This window comes from Lissotriton vulgaris, chromosome 6 (assembly GCF_964263255.1).
Source record: "Lissotriton vulgaris chromosome 6, aLisVul1.2, whole genome shotgun sequence".
NCBI classification, from domain to species: domain Eukaryota; kingdom Metazoa; phylum Chordata; class Amphibia; order Caudata; family Salamandridae; genus Lissotriton; species Lissotriton vulgaris.
Genome location: NC_141694.1, coordinates 649931538 through 649958189, shown reverse-complemented (window position 1 = coordinate 649958189; position 26652 = coordinate 649931538). Strand labels below are relative to the sequence as shown.

The window sequence follows — 26652 nt, the reverse complement described above, 5'->3', positions numbered from 1 at the left end:
TACGATCCGAGAGGGGGCAACCCAATAACACCACCTCCACTCGATCGAAGTCAACAAGTCCCGTCACCGTCCCCAGGGGACAGCAAGCCTCCAGGGAGAGCAGTATGGCCGCCGGACCTTGCAAATCAATTAGTCCCACTCGAAATGCCACCGCACAGGGGCTCCGTCACCGCCCCAACAATGCCAGGCAGCTATGGCGTCGTCGTCACCAGGCTTCCCGACGGTGTAACTCGGTGCAGGAAGCTCGGATCTTCAATCTGAAAACGGGCGCAGCATCAGCATCATCACCGCAACTGATTCCCACCGCCGTGGGACAGGATAGTTGACAGGATCAATACGGAGGATCGGAGGGTCTTCGGAGCTCCGAGCTTACGCGGCCATCTTGGTTGCCCGCGAAGCTCCTCCTTTCACCAGATTCTTACCCACTTCTGGTGCGAAAAAACAGAGGAAAATCTCAAGGTCTATGTCAAACTATGTCTATATATTTGTTTCGAGGTCACACACAAATCACTAAACTTTTCGGATGCTATGAATGGACGTACAATAGTTATAACAGGTTTGAAGCTGTAAAACGTAAATATTCACTTGGTTATACATTTAAAGGACTATTTGGAAACCATGCGAGCAAAAGATTAGACTTGTCATTATATTAAACAAGTATACAATAGTTAAGGATACAGTCATATTAAGCAGTTTAATTCTGAAAAAATGGATTCCGTTCGACAATGTTGTGTTTGAGCTAACAAAAATTACTTTACCTTCTGCATTCTCCTCCAGTTGGTCCTGCATATAATTTTCAATCAGCTCATAAATAGAAAACCAGTACCGAGAAGATTTTAGAGACTGTCGCTGTACTGCATTGTCGAGCCCAAGAGACCAACAGCTGAAATTATGAAAGATGACAAATACAGACAGTTAACATTAAGTATTTCCATTTAACTGTATCAGCCAAAGAAACCACATTAGTTTTGTTATTTTACTGGTAGGGGAGAAGTTACTTATTGCCTCAGGTTGCAAAAGGGTTACGACTCAGGAAAGACCTTGATTTTAATTCTTACACTCTAACTAAAGAACCGTAACTAAACAAAACAGAGGTAGCTTCAGAAAACTGAGTGGAAGCAAAAGTGTATAATCATTAAATGTTTCCTATACCATGGTTGAGCTACTTACACAGCAGTGATAAGTAAAGCTGGGGAATAAGTAGGCTAAATTACCATTCGTGGTAACAAGATGCTTCTAATCTATAGATTCACTTCTACTCCCAAACCTGTGGTTATTCCAGTCACCTAGTAGTTTACCAGAAGTAGGTGTTCTTATACAGGTGGCTTGCACCCTTACTGGATCAAAGTCCTCTACATGTACTGTAATTGCAATGCTGCCCTACCCTATTCATATTTTTCTGGCTTTTCCTTTTATTTTGTCCTAGTGAGCTCCACTTTTTGCTAAAGCACTGCAAAGTGCTCCATCATCTTAATAAGCAGTATATCAACAGAGCTAAGCTCTGTAGATAAAGAGGCTTTGGAAGTACCAAGAGTGAGTGCCTGGTCTAAAAGAAGGTGTCTTCTTCCTGTTCACCTAAACACTAAAGAGACAAGCAGTGAGATTACAATCCACAGGTGTACGTTTTTTACTTCTACAGCCTTCCCGAAACCTGTACGGCCTCGTGAGCGCAAGGCGGAGGGCATCACAATACTTTCTTGTATTCAGTGTATAATACTTTGATATAGTGAAAAGCATCTCTCTCCCCTCTGCCACAAAAGTGCCTTTTTATTGAGGCTATGTCCGGTCCATATCAGCAAAATACACTGTCCACTTCAAAGTGTTTTTTGTCTTAGAGCATGTGCTGCAGGAGACGGGATACTGCACACAAAAAGTAAAATAGTAAAATACATACTCCCTGAATGAAAGGGAACTTCAAGCTTTGAACACGACCAACTTTTGTTTACCTCAAGCTAGTCACTTGCATATCATCCGCACAATCTGAACTTCAAATCATTGCGGAGCAGAAACACTGGTGGAAGTTGAGCCTTTACTGGTGCTTGGTCGCTTACTTTGAGAGTTAAGCTTCGTTGACTACAGCTCTGCTTGGAGGAAAACTATATGGATCAAGCTCAAACCAGAGCCACATGATCTTTGCAGCACTGTTGGTCAGAACTAAAAGTTAGACCGCAGACAGCATTAACTTGATAGTGAAGCTAAATAGATGCTTTTCTGCCTCAACTTGAGGGAGCCAGCACTGCTCTAGTCTACCCATATCCTTGAGGTGTAGTTGCCTACTGTTCCTTCTCTGAAGCACCCGTAGTATTTAATTTGGAGTAAGGGTTCTGTGAGGCAAAGGGGTGTATAATATGACGTGTTAGTGCTACCTCACTGTGTAATACACTTATCAAACCATGTAGGACCCTTGGGTTTTCATTTGTCAAAACCTCAGCTCAATCCTGGGTAGCTGTGGCACTGAGCAGCAAAGTTTACACAGAGGAACAAGAGTTAAGCTTTTAAACAGCACCAAAACAATTGAAGAGAGAAATGGACACAACACTCAAGAAATCTGATACAAATTTATAAAAATAAATCAGCATGTTTTTAAGAATTTTGACAAAAGAATGAAAAAGATCTACTAGAGGGTTCCGGAGAATCACATTTCACCATCAGTAATAAATCAATGCAATTTCATTCAACCGCAAACAAGCCTTGCCAAAGTTTACAAATTGTACACTTAGAAACTTTGTCAAAGAAAACTTAGGTAAGTGTCAATGCAGTCGGTTAGAAGTACTTGGGGTGTCCAACTCCGACAAGGAGCTAGTCAAGGGGACCAGCAAGGTCCTTGAGAGCAGTCACCTTCATAGGTGAGGCTGTCCTTCAGCAGTTCTAGGCCCTTTATACTTGTTGCATTGGATTCTTATGAGTGATCCTGATGCAAGGGATGAACGATGCTGAATGTGCTCAAAGGATGCTGAGGATGTGATGCGGTCGACGGGGGTCTTCCTGCAGGTATTCCTCAGTCCACAAAAATGGTGAGTGGTACCATTTGCAGGGTCAACATTCCATGAAGTACTCTCTGGTCTTGTCAAACTCCAGTCGCCACTGGACTACCAGTAGCACATTGTTGCAGTCACAGGCCAATCCTTCTTGGGTAGATAACTTTCCTTCTTAGAGTTCCAGCAACTCTCAGACAGCACACCCGAGCTCAACGAACTCGGTGCAACTCTGTGTGTCAGGTCTTGGACTTTGGTGCTGCACAGCGGTGGTAGTAGTGAATCAAAGACTTTGGGCTATCACCTTGCCCCAGCAAGCTTCTTCAGCTGTTGAGTTCCTGTGCTGCGAACAGGAGGCCAGTCAGCTGGACCTTGGAGTTCTCTTGAATAGACTGGGCTCTGTAGACGACTTCTCCTTGAGCAGAACACAGCAGGCATAGACCCTCTCTTCCCTAGCCACCAGGTGCAGTCCCTGTTGGCGCAGCCTCTCTTAACTGGTGCAGCAGGGCAGTTCCTCCTTGATCCTATTTCCGAGTCGGTTGAGATCTGAGGTCTGCATGCCAAAAGTGCCCTCCGTAAGCTCACTTGTTAGAGTGAAACACAGCACTCTCCCCTCTGCCACAAAAGTTACTTTTTATTGAGACTATGTGTGGTGTAGATCAACAAAACACCTTGTCCACTTCAAAGTGGTCTTCCCTCAGAACATGAGCTGCAGGAGGGAGATGAGATACTGGACACAAAAAAGGAACATACATACCCCCTATGCTCAGAAATAGCCCTCACAGTAGGATGCAGTTGGTAGCCAATGGGCTACCAGGTCCCCTCCCACCTGGTGACCACTTCCTGCAGAGTGCGGCATCTAACTATCCCAGTTTGCACTATTCTGCCCATTCCCAAGATGGCGAGACCCCTCACTCGGTGTGCAGACCTCACTGGCCCACCCCTGGGGAGTGGAAACTTCAGTGCTACAAGCTCCTGGGGAAACCTGTTTGTTAACTGGTTACCCCTCTATCCTTCCAATGCCAGCCTGTCTACCTCAACAACGGGACAGTCCCCCATGCTACACAACTGCCCTTCTAAAGCTGCACAATGTCTTACTGCCTGGACATACAAAAGCATGTCTTACCTGTGCCATAATTTGTACCCTGCCTTTAAAACTCGGTAGGCCTGCCAAAGACGGGACTTACACATACGTCCAGGGGAAGTGGTGGCCTTGAAATTGCTTCCAATGGCAAGGTTAGGCTAGCAGTGCCTTACATGCCTAGGGTACCATTTATTAGGGACTTACAGGTAAGATAGCCATTTCTAATAGGGTACAGCCAATTCAACACACATTAAGGTCAGGGCAATGGCACGGAGGACTGTTAGCATGCTTAAGTGCACTCGAAGTAAAAAACCAACAGCATCATTCCAAAAACTTGAGGGTGACCATTCAAAAAGAGGCACTGCCTAAAGTGTTTATTTTAAATAATCAAAATATAAAAGGTCAATGGCTAAGTATAATTATAATGTATAAATAAAATTCCAGGCTATGGATTATGGATTATGGATAGTACTAGGGTTAGATTAAGGTTAAATATCCAAGTACAATTCATTGAAATGACCAAATGGTTAGGGGTAGTATTAGTGTTCGGTTAAGAATAATGTAATTCATTTAAGAGACTGGGTTAGATTTTTTGGTACCCAACTTAAGCAAAAAAAGGAAAATGGTACTTACCAATATGCATCTGTTCTTGGCATGTAGAGCTGTATACTTGTGCATAGATTGCCATCTGGTGTTGGGCTTGGATGTTTGCACTTTGTTTTTGTCTTGGAAGTCTTTGTAGTCACAAGGTAGGTGACTCCTCTTTAGGACGATAGAGCGCATGGGCATCGACTCCATCTCCTGATTGTTTTGCCATGGAGGGCTATGCTTGAGTTAGTAAAAAATCGAAAAGGATGTCCATGTGTAATGTATCTAAGGAGGATTATACTGGAACAGATAGAGGTATCTGGGGAGGTGGGTGGGCGTATACGAACCTACAGCTCTACATGCCAAGAACAGATTCATACTAATAAGTAGCATTTTCCGTTTGAGGAATATGAGCTGTAGATCGTATACTTGTGCATAGACTATACAGCGTTATCCTCTTAGCTGTGGCTACCTGTATCTGCTGCAGTGGTTTGAAAAAGGTTTCTTACTACAGCCTGGCCCACACTAGCTTGTTGTTTTGCTTGCATGTCTACACAATAGTGTTTTGTGAACGTGTGTGGTGTAGACCAAGTTGCTGTTTTGCAGATGTCATCTAGGGCAATGTTTCCTAGGAATGCCATAGATGCCCCTAGTTTACGTGTGGAGTGAGCTCTAGGGGGAATGGTTAATGTGCATTTGGCTTTAATATAGCATATTTGGATGCATTTATCAATCCACCTTGAAATCACGGTCTTTGAGATAGGATTGCCTTTATGAGGTGGGGAGAAAGCCACAAAGAGTTGTTTAGTCTTTCTAAAGAATTTTGTTCTTTCACTGTAGTAAAGTATTGCTCTTTTCACGTCTAGCGTGTGAAGAGCTCGTTCTGCTACAGAATCTGGAAGAGGGAAAAACACTGGGAGTTCTACAGACTGGTTAAGATGGAAAGCAGAAACGACTTTAGGTAGAAATTTTGGGTTACTACTAAGAACCACTTTGTTGTGATGGATTTGCAGAAATTGTTCTTGTATGGTTAATGCCTGGAGTTCACTAACTCTTCTAAGAGACGTGATAGCAACTAGGAAAGCTACTTTCCAGGCGAGGAACTGTAGTTCACATTTATGCAGAGGTTCAAATGGGGGACCCATGAGTCTGGTAAGAATAATATTTAAGTTCCATACTGGAGAGGGTGGAACTCTAGGTGGAATTATTATTTTAAGTCTTCCATAAATGCTTTGATAGCTGGTACCCTAAACAGAGACAAGTGTTGTTTGTTTTGGAGATAGACTGCAATTGCAGCGAGATGTAGTCTTATGGATGTATACACTAGGTTACATTGTTGTAGATGCAAAAGGTAACAGATAATGTTTTGAACAGAAGCATCTAGTGGATTGATTTTGCTATTTGTACAGTAAATTACAAATCTTTTCTACTTTGCGGCATAGCAAGTTCTGGTGGTAGGACGTCTAGCCTCTTTAATGATGTTCATGCAGTCTGGCGGGATATTGAGGTAGCCAAACTCTAAGATTTCAGGGGCTAGATCGCAAGGTTGAGTTGACTGGTATCTGGATGCCTTATCTATCCTTGGTTCCGAGTGAGAAGCTTGGGTGAGAGATGTAGCTTTTGATGAGGAATTACTGATAGTTCCAAGAGGGTTGTGAACCATGGCTGTAGGGCCCATGTTGGTGCAACCAGGATCATTGTGAGAGACTGCTGTTTGAGTTTCCGAACCACTAGCGGAATGAGTGGGAGAGGCAGAAAAGGGTAAGCTAATTTGTCTGACCAGTTCATCCATAGCGCATTGCATTTGGACAATGGGTGAGGATATCCGGATGTGACACTTAGACATTTTGCATGAACACTCGAGCTGGTAATGTGTTGAGGCGTACATTTGATATGAGAGTTTGCATGGTGCTTATTCTGAATGGGTTGGGATATGCTAGAGCTTTTAAAGTGTTTATTGCAGTTCCTAGATATTGTTGTGTTGTGGACAGTTGGAGTTGGGATCTGGAGAGGTTGAGTGTGACTCCCAAATTGTGAAGCAAGTGTATCGTTTTGTATAAGTGTTGAACACAGCTGCTGTGTGACTTGGCTTTTATGAGCCGGTCATCCAGGTAATGGAAAATGTGAATATCTTGTCTTCGTAAGTGAGCCACCTACTACTCCGAGGCACTTCGTGAAGACTTTGTGTGCTGTTTACTCCGAATTGGAAGAACTTTGAATTGTTAGTGTTGGCCGTTTACCACAAACCTGAGGTATTTCCTGTGAGAGGGGTGAATGGGAACATGAAAGTAGGCATCCTTTAAATCCAGAGTGGGCAGAAAGTTGCCTTGTTGAAATAGTGGGAGTACCTGCTGGAGAGTGACCATACGGAAATGGTCTGACTGAATGTATAGGTTTAATGGCCTGAAATTCAGTATTGATCTGAGAGAGCGATCTTTTTTGGGATTAGAAAGTACAGTGAATACACTCATGTGCCTTGATGAGGCAAAGGGACTGATTCTATTGCATGTTTTTGTAACAGGGAGAGAACCTCTTGTTTGAAAAGAGTGAGATGTTCTGAGAACATTGGGCGTTCTCTGGGAGGAATGTTTGGTGGAGTATCAATGAGTTCCAGGCAATAACCATACTGGATAATTTGTTTCACCCACTTGTCTGTTGTAATGGAATCCTACAGGTAGGAACTGTGATAGGCGTCCCCCTACAGGAGTGGAATGGTCAGTGGGTATTGGGGGGAAGCGGGGGGGAGAGAGTTACTGCTTGGTTGCAGGGGAAGTGCGGGTGCAATATATTTTTGCCTCTTCCCCGATTGTTGTTTCCTCTATATCCGCTTTGATAATACCCTCGGGAGGAGGAAGGTTGATTTTGTTTTTTTTAATTAGAGGAGGTATTCTCTGATGACATTGTTTTGGAGCCACCCCTACAAAAGGAGCTAAGAAAGGAGACTCTGTTAGAGGATAGTTGTAGGCTCAAATAGATTTGGCAGGTTCTGTATCCGTCTTCATTTTTTTTAATGAAGAGTCTACATTTGGTCCAAAAAGATGGTGTTGGTCAAAGGTCTGGTTCAGTATAGCTGACTGTACCTCTTGCTAGAATCTGGAGATTCGAATCCAAGCATGGCGGCGTAGCAAGATGCTGGTGGTTATGCCACCGGATGCTGTATCAGCCGTATCTAGTGCACATTTTATAGAGGGGTTTGTAATTAATTTACCCTCTTGAATGAGGTTGTTGGCTTTACCATTGTACTGATCTGGTAAATGTGTTATTACCTTTTCTAGTTCATCATAGTGCGCTCTATCATATTGTGCTAGTTGGAAATACGCCAACTATTAGCGGCCTGAGACGCAATTTGTTTTCCTGAAGCGCCTATAAGCTTTGACTCCTTATCAGGAGGAGGAGCGTCACCTGTGGCTTGTGAATTGGCTAGCTTGCGTGCATTAGATACAGCAAGGGAGCCCAAGGGTACTTGACCCTTAATCTAAACTGGGTCAGTAGGAACAGCTTTATATATTTTTTAACTCTTGGGGTAATTATTCGTGCTCTAACTGGGTCTTTGAATACTTCACTAGTGTGCTTTAGCATGCCTTTTAAAATAGGCAATGTATTAGTAGATTTTTGGGATGGAGCGAATGTTTCCATGAGGAAATCCTCCTCTAGTAAATCAGTGTGTAAGTTAATAGAAGCAACATGACAACAAGACCAAGGTTTAGCACGACCAGAGCACTAGTCCAAATGAGATTAAGGGTTGTGCAGCACACTTCCTGTGCCCGTTGTCCCTGGGCACAAATACAACACACAAAATTGAAGACAGAATGGAAGGCGCACTCAAAGGAATTACGTAAATACTTGAAGTCATGATTTTTCTTTTTTCTTTATTTAGGTAATTATACCAAAACGACATACACAGCCAACGCGTTTCGTTACGTATTGTAACTTCGTCAGGGCTAAGTCTGTGATGTTGATAAGGATTGATGAAATAGAAGTGGAAAGTAACAGGCACCGTAGGATAACGGAAAATCTGAATAATATGCTAGGTGGAACTGCTCAGTATGCCTGGTTCCAGAAGAAGTAACACATGACCTGCCGCCGTAGGTGAAGATTGAGATTGGTAGGTACAGAAATCTTATCACTGTAATACAGCTAAAGGTGGTTTCTATACAGACGGTAGCACAGCCACATGTGTGGTGCTCCTATATGATTAATGCGAAGTATACTTTCCGACCGCGTCCGAAGTAAAGGCAGCGGCCCACTGGCCATGATAGTTTCCCCAGTAAGGATTAGAGGTCTCCCGGCACGGTAACACGGGTTCGAAAACAGGATAAGTGTGTAATTACACTCCATGATATAGAGCATCCCTATTGATAAGTTGTGCGAATCCAATATTATCATCAGGTGGTGATGTTCTGGAGGGTTATAGGTCTGGATCATTACTATTGTCTGGGTCTTTATCAGAATCGTCCCATGGATCTGGGTCTTGTGGTATGGAGTGATGGTCACTATCCCCATCGCTATTCCTATCCCTATCCCCATCCCCGTCCTTACAAAAGTCCACATCCCCATCGGTATCGCCATCTGTGTCATTATCCTCCTGTGGTTCAGGGAAGAAATGAGGTGGTGTTGAGTAATATGTCGATATTATTAAGTTAGGATCAATAGGTAGAGGAGAGGGAAGCATTTAAGAGGGAGAGGGGTTTGTACCCATGTCCTTGTTGAGAAGTATATGGTGTTCCTCTGAAATGTCCTGTTTTCAATTCTTAGGTAGGGTTGCTACAAGATGTCCAGTTGTTGGATCAATATGGAGTTTCTTTTGCTTGGGATCCATTGGTTCTTGTAAAGGAAGTTTTGTAGGTGGTAATTCCTTTTCTTTAGTTTGTTTTTTCGGTTCTGAATCCTTTGGTGCATGTTGTTTACGTTCCGAAGGTTTGTGTAAAGGCTTGACTTTTGTAACTTTCAGTTACAAAGGTTTGTCTTTAGGTTTGGGATGAGACGGCTTATTTTTGGGTTTTGGCTCTGAGGATTTGTGCTTAGTTATTGCTGGATCCAACATTTTTGTTTTAGGAGATTTCGGGTCGAAGTCTTTCGTTACTGAAGATGACTTTGGTGCTGTTATCGAAGCATCGGATCCATGCTCAGAATATGGTTTTCGGCGCCGGTGATGGTGTTTTGGTTCCGTGGTGATGGCTCGATCCTGAGCCGGAGGCTTCGTCTGTCGGTTTTATAGCCGGGCCGGAGGGCGGGGGATCTGAACCACGTTTTTGGTGTTTCCCTAGACCCGAGGGTGAAGTACCGGAGCCTTCATGGGTTTGTCGGTGACTTTGGGCTTGTTACTCACAGTTCGTTGACCTTGAGTGATGTGCGAGTCTTCCTCCATGTCGGAGTCGTCTGCTTCAGACAGAGATTTCTTCCTCTCTTTCGGCGCAGTGCTGACTCGCACTATTCTCCCAAGATGTCCGGCACTGGGCTAGTGACTCGTCTCATCTCGTGATGTAGAGCCCGACTGTCAAAAATCGTTTTCTTCGATCGGAATGATCGACAGGCCTCACAGCTACTTTCTTCGTGCCCATGGGATAGGCACAGATTACAAACCTCGTGTAGATCTGTATGCGGAAATTTAGCACCACACCCAGGGCATTTTTTAAATGGAGTCCGTTCCATCGACTGCTGGCGTGGTCGGCCCTGTGCTACAGCCTGCATCGAAGCTCCCAATCAAAGTTGTTGGATTTCACCAATGCAAGTCGAAGGGAAAACCCGTGACCGAAACAATGTCGAGGGGTAATGATTGCCCGTCAAAAGGGTTCGAAGACAATACCGAACCGGAGCGCAGCAATACACAAATTGAACACTATGGCAGAAAAAACAATCTGGAGATAGAGTCGATACCCATGTGCACTATTGTCCTAAGGAGGAGTCACCTGCCTCGTGACTACAAAGACTTCTTCCAAAACAAAAAACAAAGTGTAAACATCAGAGCCCAAAACCAGATGGCGATCTATGCACAAGTATAGGATCTACAGCTCATATGCCTCGAACACATTATTGACCTCCTACATTCTGTTAGTAGCTTTTAATGCTGTTGATTCACTTGCTTTGCACACGCCTCCTATTTGTTGTTGGGCTTGGAACATTACAACTTGTTTTTCTTGGAAGAAAGGGTTTTGATGTGACTCGTGGTACTTTCACTTTAACCCACAATGCACCACAACACAGACTTCACAATCAAATGTTTTTACCCACCCCAAAGGTAAGTTTGTGTATGTAGCACTATGAAGTTATAAAGTCTATATATCTGGTAATTAAAATCATATCACAACTTTTAGTATTAACAAATGTTTGCTTCCAGAGAGGTCGGTAAGGTGCATTTGAGTCTACAGAACTATAAGTCACAAATAGACTGTTGCAGTCAAGTTATATTTTTCAATTTGTAGTGCCATCTACTGTCGTAGGTCACTTGCTCTGCACAAACTAAAAGCAATACTGCTTCCTCCTTATACAGTGCTTTGTGGGTAAGTGCATTAGATGAATGGAATGTATGTATTGCTTTAGGGTAGCATAATTGAATACATTTAACAATCCACTTTGGAAGCCCTGCCTTAGAAGTAGGAATGCCTATGACCATGAAAATGCAACACAAACTCATTTTATTTTCCCAATGGAAATAGTATGGTTAACACAGTACATGATGGCCCACAAGACACCTCAAATCTGTAATGCTTTTTCCTCCAGCAACTGAGGCTATGTGTAATACACTTACCAACTCTTTTAAGACCATTAAGTTTCGTTTGTCAAACCTTCAGCTCAACCCTTGGTAGCTCTGACTGAGCAGCAACTTTACAAAGGAACACGTGTAAAGCAGTTAAAGAACACCAAAAGAATTGAAGAAGAAATCAAGAAGACACCAAAGAAATCAGATACCAATATATAAATATATACCGTATTTTTGTATACTTTTAGGATCAACGATAAAGATCCACCAGAGGGTTCCAGAGATATTGAATTTACAAGGTACAGTAAACATATAGTTATTATATGTAGCAAAGCCCAAGGAGCTGCCTGACTGATGTCTGGGACAGGAAACCCGGGTGTCAACATAGTAGTAGCTGCTTTGACCTGGTAAATTGAGCTTCAGTCCAGAGGCTACTTTTTGGCCAATGCGTAGCAGATCTTTATGTAGAGTACTACCTAGCGAGAGATGGGTCTTTTCTGCAAGGCCTTGCCTTTTTTCACTTCACTGATCCCCACAAAGAACTGGTAGTTCATCAGGTGTTCTTTAGTACAATCGATGGAAAGCTCAGTTCTCTTTTGGGGGTACAAGCAATGGAGTTTCTCCTCCTCAGAGGGGCGAGGCGAAGCATAGAACACTTACAGGTTGGTGGAACAGTGCCACAACTTTACTCAAGAAGTATGCTCACCTCCGCATAGCCAGTTTGTCTGGGAAGAAGTTTGCATAAGGCAGATTGACGCAGAGCTTGCAGTTCGCCCACTGGCTGATGTTAATGATGACCAGGAACACTGTCTTGAGAGTAAGCTGTAAAGGACAGCTGTGAATTGGCTCACCAAGAGTTCACATCCAACATTTGGGGACCAAGTTAAGGACCCACTGTGGTATGATGAAATGAAAGGGAGAAAACAGGTGTTGGAAGACCTTTCAAAAAAGCATCACAACCAGTAATTTAAACAAAGAGGGCCGGACCAGCAACTGCAGAAAAGATCAGAAGTACAGAAAAGTATCCCTCAACTATGCACAAAGCAAAGTCTTGCCGGGCGAGCCAAAAAAAACAGTATGTCAGATAACTTTGTCTGGTGAGGACCAATCTAACTTGTGGCACACCAAACCACAAATTGGTCCCAATGACAAGTGAATACAGTTTTTGTTAGGGAACACCTGGCTGCAAAGATTACATCCACCACCACCGGAGGAAGCTTGGAATGGTCAGCTGTTGCTGCTCAGTCTCTATGCATGAAGGTGGAGATTGTGAAGGCTCAGGGCAGAACCCTGCACTAATGTTGTGACAGCAGTCAACCTGGAGGGACAGTCTGATCAAAGGACAGATGTTAAAGCCCAGGAGTTCTGGAAACCCCACTCTCCAAGCCCAATCTGGGGCTACTAGGATGACTTGGGCCACATTGATCCTGAGCATCTTCAGAACTCAGGGCAGGAGTGGTATCGGTGGGAAGGTGTAAAGGAGTCCTGAGTTCCACTCTAGAGGCGCCGTGGAAACTTCAGCCTGCAGACCTGCAGACATTGGGTATTCTCTGCAATGACAAACAGATGGAGCCATGGTTCTCTCCATTTGCGGAAGGAAACTTTATGCCACCTCTGAGTGTAACTGCCATTAAAGATCTGCATTGTGTTGACAGATGAGATTGTTCCCCCTTTTAAATACCTTGCTAAGTGATTCACTTGATGGACCTGCCATTTCCAGCAGTTTAGCATGGTCCAGGACACCACACAGTCCTGCTTGTTCTATTACCACATGGCGGTGGTGGTGTCAATATGCATCGGCACCAGACTCCCATTGATGGACGGAAGGAAGGCTTTCAATGCCAATGGAGGTTGATATGGAGCAGGGCCGCGGCTGGAGACCAGGGCCGCTGATCTCCACCATTTCTAGATGACTGCCCCAACTCAGAAATGACGCATCAGTCATCACTGTCAACTCTGGGTGGGACAGGGAAAGGGTCTACAGTGTAACTAATCACAATCCAGTAACCACCACTGCAGATCTTTATGAGTTTCTTTCGAGAACTGGATGTGGTTGGAGAGGTCCCCTTGATGTTAGGCCCACTATGGCATCAGATACCACTAGAGCTCACATGTGCAAAATGGCATACTTGACAAACAGTATGCAGGAGAACATCAGTCCCAATAGCCTCCAAGTGAATCTCACTGAAATCCAGGACTGAAAGATCAGGATCATAGCCTTAATGTCGTACATTCTCCTTTCTAGGAGATATGCACGAAACAGCACCTGGTCATGAATAGTTTTAATGCAGGGCAGCATTTGAGGAGTGAGGTGGGTCTTCAGCAAGTTGATAGTGAACCCCAAAGATGAAAGAAGGTTCGCTATAGTCTTAAGCTGGTTGATGACCAGAGGGGAACAAGGGAAATTAAAGGGAAGCACAGCAAAGCACAAGTTACTACTTGTGTAACGACATATCTGTAAGAGACATTAGTTAGTGATAGATTGCTTACTTTAGAATATCCCTAGGCATCAGACTGGATCCGGAAAGTTTTGCTTAGCAGTACCCCTGCGCGTCAGTAGGTGGCGTCCTGCGGCTCCGCGTCCGTCCCTGGCGTCGTATGCGCCAAGATGACGTCACGGAGACTACTTAGGCGCCACGCATGAGCGCTGGAGTCAGTTCTGAACACGACTTTCTGCGCCAGGAACGCAGAGCCATGCAAGATACTGACCACTGGTGCATTGAAACTAGGGCCCTGGAAGGGATGACTTTAACCCTAGTAATCGGTTTGAAGAACGGGGAGGATGGATGGAGCGGTAAGGAATCTATCACTAACTAATGTCTCTTACAGATATATTGTTACACAGGTAGTAACTTGTGCATCTGAAAGAGACACGTTAGTGATAGAATCCTTACCTTAGAATTGATACCCCAGCAATACCAACCCTGGTGGAGGTTCTGTGAACAGGATTACACCAGAAAGTCAAGGAGGACAGAACAGCCAAAGAAGCCGTCTCTCGGACTTGACTGTCAAGACTGTAATGCTTGGTAAACGTGTGCAGCAAGGCCCACATAGCTGCCTGACAAATGTCCTGCAGGGGAACACGGCGTCCCAAGACAGTAGTGGCTGCCGTTACCCTGGTAGTATGGGCACGCAGCCCCACAGGAGGCTCCTTAGCCAATGAGTAACAGGCTTTGATGCAGAGAATGACCCACGAGAGATGGTCCGTTAATGCACAGCCCGACCTTTTTTGGCACCCACGTAGCCAACAAAGAGCTATTCATTCACCCGGAACTACTGGGTGCGTTTCAGATAAAATGAAAGCGCACGTTTAGGGTACAGACGGTGGAGCCTCTCCTCTTTCAAAGGATGCGGAGGAGGAAAGAAGGTGGACAAAGTGATGGTCTGCCTGATGTGGAAGGGCGTAACAACCTTTGGCAAGACGGAAGGACGTGTCCTTAGAACCACCTTATCCGGATGAACAGAAAGGAAAGGGGGTTTAGAAGAAAGGGCCTGGAGCTCACTCACTCTTCTGGCAAAGGTGATAGCTACCAGGAAAGCCGTCTTCAGAGTAAGACGGCGCAGAGGACAGTTATGAAGAGGCTAAAAGGGAGTGCACATTAGATATGTCAAAAAAAGGTTTAAGTACCATTGAGTCATTATGAACTGCACAGGAGGAAACGCATGCGTGATGCCTTTTAGGAAACAGTTAACAACTGGAGACTTGAAAAGAGAAGGCTGATCAGGAAGCCGCAGAAAAGCGGAGATGGCAGAAAGAGAATCCTTGATAGTGACCAGAGCAGAACCCTGCGGGCCATGGAAAGAAGGAACAGAAGAACTTCGGAAAGAGGGGCAGAAAGGGGATCCACAGACTTATCTGTGCACAATGCCATAAACTTGTTCCACCTGCAGGCGTACACCGTTTTCGTGGAGGGACGTCTGGCTGCCAGAATGACATCACAGTCTTTGAGAGGAAGATCGAAAGCTGTCCACTGTCGCCGCTCAATCTCCTAGCATGGAGGTGGAGGCTGGACAGGTTTGGGTGGAGAACGGTCCCCTGCTGCTGCGACAGAAGAGGCAGTCAGATTGAGGGATCGATCGCCAGGTTGAGTATCTCGGGATACCAGTATCTTCGTGTCCAATACGGAGCCACAAGAATGACTTGGGCCCGGTCGCGCCTGATGTTCTTCAGCACTCTGGGCAGAAGTGGTATAGGCGGAAAGGCGTACAACAGACCGCATCTCCACTAGCCTACCGTGAACCGCAGGTAACGCCGGTGGGCGGCATAACGGGGATGTGAAGATATGCGTGCTGCAAGTCCAACGCTACCATCCAGTCTGCAGGGTCGATGACAGCCAAGACCTGAGCCAGAGCCAGCATCTTGAACCTCTCCTTCCGGAGGAAGCGGTTGACGTCGCTGAGGTCCAAGATGGGGCAAAAAGTCCCCTTTGTCCTTCTTGGGGACCAGAAAGTAGTGGGAATAACAATCACGTCCTACTTCCGGCCCAGGAATGCGCTCAATGGCCCCCTTGGCCAAGATAGCTGTGACTTCCTGTTGGAGAAGTGCAAAGTGATCCCCCAACATACGGTGGAACTGAGGAGGCATGGCCGGGGGGAGACTCGAAGGGGAGGGAGTAGCTCCTCCGGAGGATCTGCAACACCCTGCAACACCCACTTGTCGGAAGGGACAGAACGCCACTGGGGAAGGTGATAACGAATCCTGCGTGGGGTGCGACCCAAAGATCAGACTAGGAAGGCACGCTGGGTCTGGTTCTGCACAGGCTTTTGACTGAATAAACGGGCGGGGATGCCTCTGCCATGGCCACGAAAGGAATGAAACGTAGACGTGGCCGGGCACGTAGCGGAAGGACTTTCCGTAGCTCGAGAGTCCTTAAAACGCTCCAGTGCCGTGTCGGCCTTATCACCAAACAGGCGAGTGCCGTCAAAGGACATGTCCATGAGCGAACTCTGGACCTCCAGGAAGAACCCAGTGGACCTCAACCAGGCGTGGAGCCGAAGCACCACTGTCAAGGAGATTGCCCTGCCAAGGGAGTCAGGGGTGTCCAAGCCACAACGAATGGCAAATCTAGCCATGTCCTTACCCTCAGCCACAGCCTAAGACAGCACAGTCTGCACCTCCTCCATGCACGGAGGCAACACCTCTGCCACAGAATACCACACCGCGTGGGAATAGCGGCCCAGGAGGCATGCAGTGTTTACCGACCGCAGCCCTAAGCTGGCCGAAGAAAACAACTGCTTGCCAAACTGCTCCAATTTCTTTAAGTCTTAAAGTCCTATCCGGCGAGGCCATGGGAAATGCACTCAGACGTAGACCAGACTTTCGGGTGTAGGGTGAGTGGTCAGAAAGGCAGGGTCACCTGGCACCGGGCGATGGCGCCTGGCGACGTTCTTATCCACAGGGGCCCCTGTGGCAGGCCGTGACCAAGTACCCAACAAGACTTCGGTGAGGGCATCATTAAAGGGCAGCAGCGGCTCAGGTGAAGTAGACGCCGGCTGGAGCACCTCAGTGAGGAGATTTGTCTTCAGGGTCACCATGGGGAGATCGAGGCTAAGGAACTCAGCAGCCCGACGGAGCACCACCGTGTACGAGGCACCTTCCTCCATAGTGGGCGGGGGAGAGGCAAACCCCGGATCAGAGGAGACGTCAAGACCACCGGCCTCCTCCAAGTCGTCCAGCCAGTCCTGCTGAGAAGCACACTAACGAGCAAACGGGTCCTCAGACCCTTACCTGTCCTCCTCCTCCACAGAAACTGTAGGCACAGGCCTCGGCGTCGGTGCCGGCTCCCAATTCGGATCCCAGGCGGGGACAAATCCACTGCGGCGGCGCCTGAGCCGGCAGCATGAGACCTCCTGCCGCAGAGGCTGAAGCCAGGGGCGGAGGATGGTGGCGCCGGGGCTGGATCCGCCAGTGGAGTCAACGGACCAGCAGGATCTGGACACAGGACCGCGGGGCCCGAAGGTGCACCGGCAGGAGCCCGAGGCCTAAACAAGCTGTCCATGACAGTAAGGAATTCTTGCATGTGTGTGGGAGTCGCCGGCAGACCAGGGTAAGGTGGGTAGGCCGAGCGACTCCCAGGCTCCTGTCCCCCTCGTTCGCATCCGAGGACCGACGGGGGAGGTCGGAGAGCGAAAATGGTTCTTTGACTTCTTTTTGTGCCGTCTATTACCCGAATCAGAGTGTGAAAACTTGGAACCTGAGGAGTGGTGATGAAGGCTCCGCGAGCAGTCACGGGAAGGACCCCTGGATCTCGAAAGGCGAGGGACGAATTCCAAACTTCCAGCAACTTCTGGCGCCGCAATCATCCCATTGCAATCATGTAACATTGAATGTTCAGCCCTTTTATCTTCATAGGATAAATACATATAGACATCTACATAAATAGCACTTGTTGTGTTTTCTGTTCCTCCATGAAGTATTGTTGAATATTGTAAATATGCCGAAGTGTATTGTTGTATGCAAATTTGCTTTTTCTGTACACACTCAATGCGGTACGCTTGACGGTATACAGAAAAGACAGATCAGAGAAAGCATATAAGCATCAGCAAACAAATATCATTGAATGTAAATAAAGACAAACAACACTACGTAATGTGAGATTATATGTAAATTGATATTATAGCCATACGTATATCTGTATTTTCCACTCTGTATTTTCCATTCTGTATTTATTTAATGTATTATATGTGAATACCTCGTTCATACAGATAAAAAGGTAAGACTGTTATAACTTTCTAGCAGTGTTCGGAATGGTGAAATCAGCATTGTTAACTGACATAACAGTTACTAAATTCTGGTTTTAAGCCAACCGCAGAGATGTATTTCGCATTTCCCCACAACAGCTTATTTCAATCTGCCCGTTCCAATATGGCCGCCACGATAAAATTCGGCACAATTGAACATAGGGGCATATATAAACGAATCTTTAAAATAGAAGCTAAAATCGATTCGGGAAAATATATAATATATAACAGTAGGCTAATTGCCGTAAATCATAAATAGCAACATTGCCGAGGTCAACGTTGCCGGTGTTGCAGTTCCGGGTTAGCGTGCCCGTTTTTCGGTATAAAACTAGAATGTGTTGTATCAAACATACCTACATCAATCAACGGTATATATAAATAAATATGATATGAATATCTAACTAAGAAGTTCTAGTTTGATGACTGCGGAATAATCAGTAACTCACGCCTTCCGGGTCATTTTGGGAATCGTCAGCATAAAAAACGCCGGCCGCTAGCATTCAGGTCACTCTTCGAATTTCCATGAAGACGAAAGCACGGAGGAGCAGGGAGGCCGTATTTTTTAACACAAGGTGAGCAATGGGCTCAGGGGTTGAGGGTAGATAGAAGATAGAAGTATTCCGGTTAAAAAAAAACCTGAGAATACCCACTCTACAAGCAGTGTGAGCCTTGCCCATAATCTATTGATAGTCGGTAGAAACAACCTGGACCAATACAAAGGGAGATTTGGATAATAGCGGTCAGTAAAATCCCTGTGATCCCTTGAAATCTTTGTTTTTCCATATGGAGCTTTAGATACAAACAGATGATTGGGCTTTTTTTGAGTCAAGCTTAAACAATTAAAATACATCTTGTGCAAATAGACTGACTGCTAGTTATTTCTTAAATTTAGCTTCTTTCTTTGATTCAAGCCTAAACAATTAAAATACATCTTGTGCAAATAGACTGACTGCTAGTTATTTCTTAAATTTAGCTTCTTGTTTTAGTCATTTGACAAGCCCCTCCCGTATTTCTTTGTCGTATATCTACAGATTTCTGCTTCCACCGATAAAGAGAAGAATTGGATAAATATCAAAGAATCATAGAACTATCATGAATCCCATTCACTAAAAGACTCGCCTGATATTGAAACAGGTTAGTATACCATGTCTATGACATGATGGTAACAAATATCAAAAAGACCCAAAGAAGCTACTCCTCCTTACCAACGGTGGCCCCTCCGTGCGCACAGAAGATCTTAGTTCTGTCATTTGAGGTAAATCGATACTGCTCACAAACTTAAGGGCTAAGATCAAATGTAGATAAATGACTATGTTGAGCCTTCTTGTGCTTATTGTTTATATAGCTCAGAGAAACATGAAATACCGGAGAAGCTCGTAGCATATTGGAAACTATTTGAATCGCATCAAATTTAAAATACAGGTACGAGTTATAAGTTGCATCTAAATTTTAAAGGGTTGAACTCATGTAGATAGTGGATGTGAACAGACTAGAGGAATATGTCTCAGATATAATGAGAACCTCATGTGTGATCTCTAAACGAGCTCCTTAATATTGGATTCTTTAAAGATCTGGTGATTTAAAGTAGGGGTTCTAGCATGTCTAAACACGTTTAGGCATTAAATGGTTTAAAGAAAAAACAAGGCGAGTGTGATGAACTTATAAAATAAACAACAAACACTAAAATACTCTTATTTAATTTATAGATACGGAGTCAAATGTTTAAAATGTCCTGAAGAAGGTGTCAAGAGTGAAAAAGCACCGAAACGCTGCGTCGACTGTTTTAACTTTGACTGTTTGAGATATCCATTGTATTACCACGTTTGGTGGTTTTTAATAATTTGTTTTTGATTATGTTTTAGATTGTAACCCAATTGGGAGGTAAAGAATAAGGAGTAGTTTCTGTCCTGTAACTCCAGTTCTGTAGTAGGGGTATCTCTGTTATAGTCATAATCTAGTGAATAGTCCCGCCCATGTGCGTGGACCCCGGAAATCAAAAATAATCTCTTAAGTTGTCAAAATAATGCAGAAACTGCAAAGACACTTAAGAGAGAATTTAAAGACAAATAATGCAGCCTATACCCACAGGCTACACTGTCCAGTACTTCAACTAGAAATTCCACCAAAAATCACCACACACAGCCCAGCCTGCTAGTTTCTACCATAGAGAAACCTGCCTCCCCTAGTCCAAGACTCAGGAATGATAGAGAGGAAGGTAGGGACAGACAAGCCCCATAGGCTGCCATTATGTGGCTTAAATAGGATACTGTGCCTTTAAGAGAACTTTCCAGACTTCTCCCAGTATCCCAGAATGCATAGCAGGTCCAACTTACTTTCAGTTCTTTTTGAAGGCGTATAAAACGCCAGACCTGCAGCATTGTCCACATGAAGAATTCTCCACCGGGGAGGAGGGAGGGCGCTTATGACTATAACAGAGATACCCCTACTACAGAACTGGAGTTACAGGACAGAAACTACTCCTTCTGTAGTAGGGGATCTCTGTGTATAGTCATAATCTAGTGAATAGAATGGCAAGCCCATCCCCACAACGAAGCGGCGGTGGAGAAAAATACATAACGCCACTATTGCGCGAACAAATTCCGCAGCGAAGCCTGTCCAACCTGAGCGTCTGCCCTGGCGTCAGTGTCCAGGCAGTAATGCTTAGCAAAGGTATGAACAGACTTCCAAGTGGCTGCCTTGCAGATCTCAGCAATTGGCACGTTATGGAGCAGAGCCGTCGTGGCAGCTTTGCCCCTGGTGGAATGAGCCTTAGGCTTACCTCCTAAGGTCTTATTAGCTTTCTGATAACACAATTGTATGCAGGACACAATCCACCTAGAGATGGACTGCTTAGAGGTCGCAAGACCTGTCCTGACCGATCCATAATTGATAAACAACTGGTCAGACCTACGGATATCTTTGGTTTTATCCAGATAAAATTTCAACACCCTCCTAACATCCAGAGAATGGAGAGACCTCTCCGCTGGGGATGAAGGGTTCTGAAAGAACGTAGGTAAAGTTATAGTCTGGTTGACATGAAAGTCAGAAATAACCTTGGGAAGAAATTTAGGGTGAGTACGCATAACAACCTTAGCAGCATGAAATACAGTATAAGGTTCATTACAACACAACGCCTGAATTTCACTCACCCTGCGGGCCGATGTAATGGCCACGAGGAACGCCGCCTTCCAGGACAGGTGCTGCAACGAAGCCTTATGAATAGGTTCAAAAGGTTCCTTCATCAATCTGGACAGCACCACATTCAATTCCCATGAAGGCGAGGGAAGCCTGACAGGAGGGAATACTTTCTTCAATCCTTCCAGAAAATCTTTGATCACGGGGATCTGGAAAAAGGAAGTCTGTGAAGGGCATTTCCTGTAGGCAGTCAATGCAGCCAGATGAACCTTAATGGAATGCACATTAAGGCCAGACTGCGCCAAATGTAAAAGGTAGGTGTAGGAGAGTAGGGTCTGCAATCCTATGATCACCCAGATTTTTTTTGCTTTTGTTTCACTGGTTTACGACTTTCTCTGGCTGTGGGCCTGCCAATCAGACCCACAGCCTGGCTGTTCTCTTTCTAAATTACCTCATGTACCCTAGGTGCATCTGCCAATTGGTACTGGGCCACCTTATCAGACCCTGTAACTCAGGGCATAGGTGTACCCAGGGCTGCCAGGGGCTGCAGCACGTATTGTGCCACCCCTGGCTGGCCTCCTAAATTTGACACAACTGGCTGCATGACAGCTGGGGCAAAGTCGTGTAATCACCCTTTGCTGTAGGTGTAGTATACCTATACCTAACCCTAAAATGGACACACAGATTCCTATCAGTCACTCCTATGGCAGGCCTTGACAATCCTGAAGGCAGAGTGCTTGGAATCGTGTGAGATGGTGCTCTGGCATGAGCTGAGCCTGTCTGCAGCTTGCGGAATCAAGTCCTAATAGCTGTTCCATGATATCGCATACCATATACTCTTAAGTGCATTATAATCCTCGCGGTTAAATGCTATCTTTGGTATTGCTTTATCAAGACATGTCGAGTAAGGTGTCATACGAATTGGAATACTAACCCCTCGCCAATTCTGGCGACGGGGTTAGCATTCCACCCTTCTAGAGGGACACGACATGTATGTAACTGTGAACCCCGGTTAAAGTTAACTGAAGCCTCAGCTCCACAAAATGGATGCTGCCACCACAGACACGAGTCTGACCCCCTGCAGCTGGGAGTCCTTCCAGCAAGGGGAGCCTGGACAAAGGGTTTCCTGTCAGGGGCGGTGCTAGCACCGTCCCAGACATGGTTTTGTGTATCCTGGGTAGGCAGGGCTTTACAGGAAGGTGACTGCTGAGTGGCACCCCGGTGCTCACTACGCATAGGCCGGTCTGAACCAGTTCCAGGGGCACACCAGCCCCTGGCCTGGGGAAGTCCGACATGGCTGAGGGGTGTAACCACCCCCCACCTAGTCCCACCCATAGGCAGGACCTAGTCACCGGGTCAGCCCCCTTTTTTAGTATAAAGATGGGAGCGGGCCCCCTGTTAAAATTAGATCATCTTTGGAATCAAGATACCACTTTCTTCGAAAGGACTTCACGATTTCTTCTTCAAGATTCTCCCTTGTGGCTAAGGAGTAGTCACCCTGCATCCGCAGGCACCATCCTAAAGAACACTGCGGTCTGCTGCAAGTCCTTCATCACGAATCCGACGACCCAGCTCGACGAGACCCGGCTTCCCTGGCACCTCTGACCTCTACTCACCTCTACAGCCCAGCTGAGAACCGTGAGTGCGACGAGACCTCAAGGGACCGACGATCGCCAAGACTGCACGACATCTTTACTGCAAGCCCACCGTGTCCTCCACTGGTGAGTGCTTTGGGGTCCGAGAAGCCCCGACCCTGCGCAGCTCCAGCACCCAAGATCAGCCCCCCTGCATCTCCACGATCTGCGTGGGGCCCTTCTGCTGTTTGCTGTGCACCGCGTTGTTTGGCTACTAGCCGGCTGGCTTGTGGCCCTCTGAACGACGCCCAACGACTTCACGACTGCTGGTCTGGTTGCTCCAGGCTGGCCTTTGCTTCCTTCTTCAAGAGAGGCACCCCGGACCCTCCTGGTCCACTCCAGACGCCATTTTAGGTCCACCGCGTGGGCTTGAATTTGCCAAGGCTTTGTTGCCCAATCCTGGGTCCAGCGACGCCGACAGCTTCTATCTTCGTGGGACAGCTCGATCCTCCATCCTGGTCGCCGACAACGCCTCCTGGTCCGTGAGATCTTCGAGTCAAGCGTCACCCACTCACCTAGTCGAGGTGGCTACCATCCGGTGCCCTCCTGGTGCCCACTGACTACTGGCTAGTAGTCTCGAACTTGGTCCCCTCTGCTTTCAGGTGTCATCTATCTTCAAGATCCAGGCTTGGATCCGACTGAACTTTCTTCACTGGTCACCGGCCAGCATCTTTTCTTCCGGCTCCTGGTCCGTCTACGAGGATTCCCGACGTCTTTTCAGACCTATGCAGCTGCAGCCCCTGGGCTAGGTAACTTCGGCATTTCGGTGCCCCAGCATAGCCTCACTATCCAAGGGTCAGAATCTACTTTCGTTTTCTCCCTACCAGGTCGGGTTCGCCCGAGAACACTAACTTTCTAATTCCTAGCTACCATAGACTTTTGTCCCGCATCTCGCGTGAGAGTGCACACACTGCACCCGAGTCCCCTAGGCCTCCTAGACATAATCTAACGATTCCCTAGTCAAGTCCTAGCGATTCCAAAAGCTATTAGTACTGTACTTACCTGCTAGGAATTTCGCATTCCACTTTCAGAGTATATGGTTTTCCGTGCCCCTCGGGCATTTGTATATACTGTGCTAACTTAAGTATTTTTGTAAGAGTTTTGGTTTGTGCTTAGTACCCTGTCCTCATAAAGAGTACAGGGCTGTTGTGATCTTTAAATAAATAACTGTTTATTTTCATAACACTTGTGTGGTGTCCTTTCACTTGGTATTCAAGGGGTATATGTGTGGTAAACAGCTGGCTTAACGCGCCCTCTCGAGTCTTTAGCCTTAGACTGCTCGTATCCACGCTACTAGGATAGCTGGTCTATAAGGTTGACTTACAACCAATCATCAATAAGGGTTGCTGGACTGATACATAGTGTTCACTAGAATAGTGAGCACTGCATATCAGGCCACCTTCTCACATTGGTGAGCAGCGGTTGGGATTTGAGCTTGCTGTTGTTTTACCACACGTATCCTAAGAATATCTTGTTGAAAGATCACATAAGTACTGTTAGGTACACATAACTAAAGCTTAGAATACTCTGAGTTCTACTGAACCAGCTGTTGTAGCTCCTCAAGGCTTAGCACACCTTGGCTGCAACTCTTAGCAAGGGATCAGTAGGTAAACACATAGTGTAGGTAGGTGCATCACTTACACCACACTAGAAACAGTATGTCGGACAAAGGAGGAAACACTGAGGTTCCCCTTGTGTCAGTTGACCCTCCACAGGTCATCTCTTCAAGATATACTGCGCTTAGCTTCCATGAGTTACGACAAGTGTGTACCTCTAGGAAGATTAAGCAGGGGTCTAACCCCACAACTGCCTTTCTGATTGGTCTCTTAGAGACTCATGATGCAAGGAGGGCTGGTAACCCAGACCCTTCTAATTCAGATGGCAACATGCCCTCCTTACAGGGTCCCTTTGATGCCCAGGACCATCCTCTTCAGGAAGCAGATGATGCTGATGATGAGGATGATGATTTGGTATCAGGGGATGAGGCAGAAAAGGAACAGGTAGAAGTCAGCAGACTAACCAGGTCCAACTTAAGCAGACATGAGATGGGCACTAGGGGACCCTTGGGGCCACTCTCAGGTCAGCTTAACATTGGGAATGGACGAGATAGATCTCTATCAAGAGGCTCTATCAGATCCCTTCATACCAATGGCTCTCAACGTTCCTCTCAAAGGGGAATGACATCTCCCCAGAGGAGAATGTATGAAGCTAAGGAAAAGGCAGCCAATCTGAGGATTGAAAGGGAAGAACTTGCCCTGGCCAAAGAGAGGCTTGCCTTTGCTAGAGAGCAACAATTGAGTGGGACAGTCCCCACTGGTGGCAGCATTGTACCTAGCAATAGGGAAAGGAGTTTTGATACAAAACACCTGGGTAAGATAGTGCCCCCCTTTAAACAAGGGGATGACATCCACAAATGGATTACTGCTTTGGAGAGGGCCTGCACTGTGCAAGGTGTTCCCCCAAGTCAGTGGGCAGCTATCTTGTGGCTCTCCTTTGAGGGTAAAGGAAGAGACAAGCTCCTCACCACAAGGGTGGAGGATGCTAATGATTACCAAGTCTTGAAAAATGCACTGGTTGATGGGTTTGGCCTAACCACTGAGCAGTACAGGGTGCTGTTCAGGGATACCCAGAAAACTCAGTCTCAAGATTGGGCTGACTTTGTAGATTGTGCCACTAAGGCTTTTGAGGGCTGGTTGCTGGGCAGTAAGGTTACTGATTATAAAGGATTGTACAATTTGATGATGAGAGAGCAAATTTTAAACAATTGTCAGAACCAGTTGTTGCATCAGCATCTTGTTGACTCAGATCTGACCTCTCCCCAAGAATTGGGAAAGAAGGCAGACAGATGGGTTAGAACAAGAGTTAAACAGAACCAGGGCCAGAATCAAGGTGGTCAGAAGAAAGCAGACCAGAAGGGTAAGGATTCGAAAGGGGAACAAAATGACCAGAAGTCTTCGACAGGTCCCCAACAACCCAAAGAGGGTGGGGGTCAGGCTCCCCAAAAGAAGAAAGAAGGCCAATCTAAAAGGTGGTGCCAATACTGCAAAAGTAAAACTCACTGGTTTAGTGAGTGCACCAAGAAAGGAGGAGGGCAGACTCCTGCCACTGCAGCCCCTAAGGCACCTGTGCCCCCTAGTACAGCCAGCAGTGGTAGTGCACCTCCCAAGGGTTTAGTAGGGTTAACCCTGGGTTCTGAGGGGAGTGACAACTTAGTTGGCACCCTCACTCAGGCTGTCCTTGTCAGTACAGGGGATATGGATATGTCCCCTGACATAAGTCCCAATACTTTGGGCAAATACAGACAGACACCTTTTATTAATGGAAAAATGGCTCAGGCCTATAGGGACACTTGTGCCAGTGTCACAATGGTGACACCTAGCTTTGTGGACCCTGGACAGATCATGCCAGGTACAGAATTCCTGGTGACCAATGCAAGCAATGTCACTACCAATCATAGTATGGCAATTGTAGCTTTCTCCTGGGGAGGGGTAACTGGCCACAAGAAGGTTGTAGTTAGTTCAGACCTCCCAGTGGATTGTTTGTTGGGCAATGATTTGGAGTCATCACAATGGTCAGAAGTGGAGCAGAGGACTCATCTGGAAATGTTAGGTTTGCCAGCACATGTGTTTGCTGTGACTAGGTCACAGGCCAGAAGATGCCCCACTGAACAGGTGCTGGATCCTGGAACAATGGACCAGACACCTTCCAAGAAAAAGAGCAGTAGGGTTAAGGCTGTGCCTTCCCCCTTGCCCCAGGTTGTGGATCAAGTCTCAGAGGAGGCTGACCTGCAGGAAT

The 26652-nt window shown here is 46.1% G+C and overlaps 1 protein-coding gene across 1 annotated transcript in view; it reads right to left on the bottom strand.

Annotated features, from left to right (window-relative positions):
- MDN1 (midasin AAA ATPase 1) overlaps positions 1 to 26652 on the bottom strand; it is a 2142100-nt gene that overhangs the window by 687549 nt on the left and 1427899 nt on the right. The window contains exon 69 of the mRNA XM_086926648.1: positions 759 to 883. Coding sequence (XP_086782774.1) covers positions 759 to 883 — 125 coding nt within the window. The remainder of the gene's footprint in view (positions 1 to 758; positions 884 to 26652) is intronic.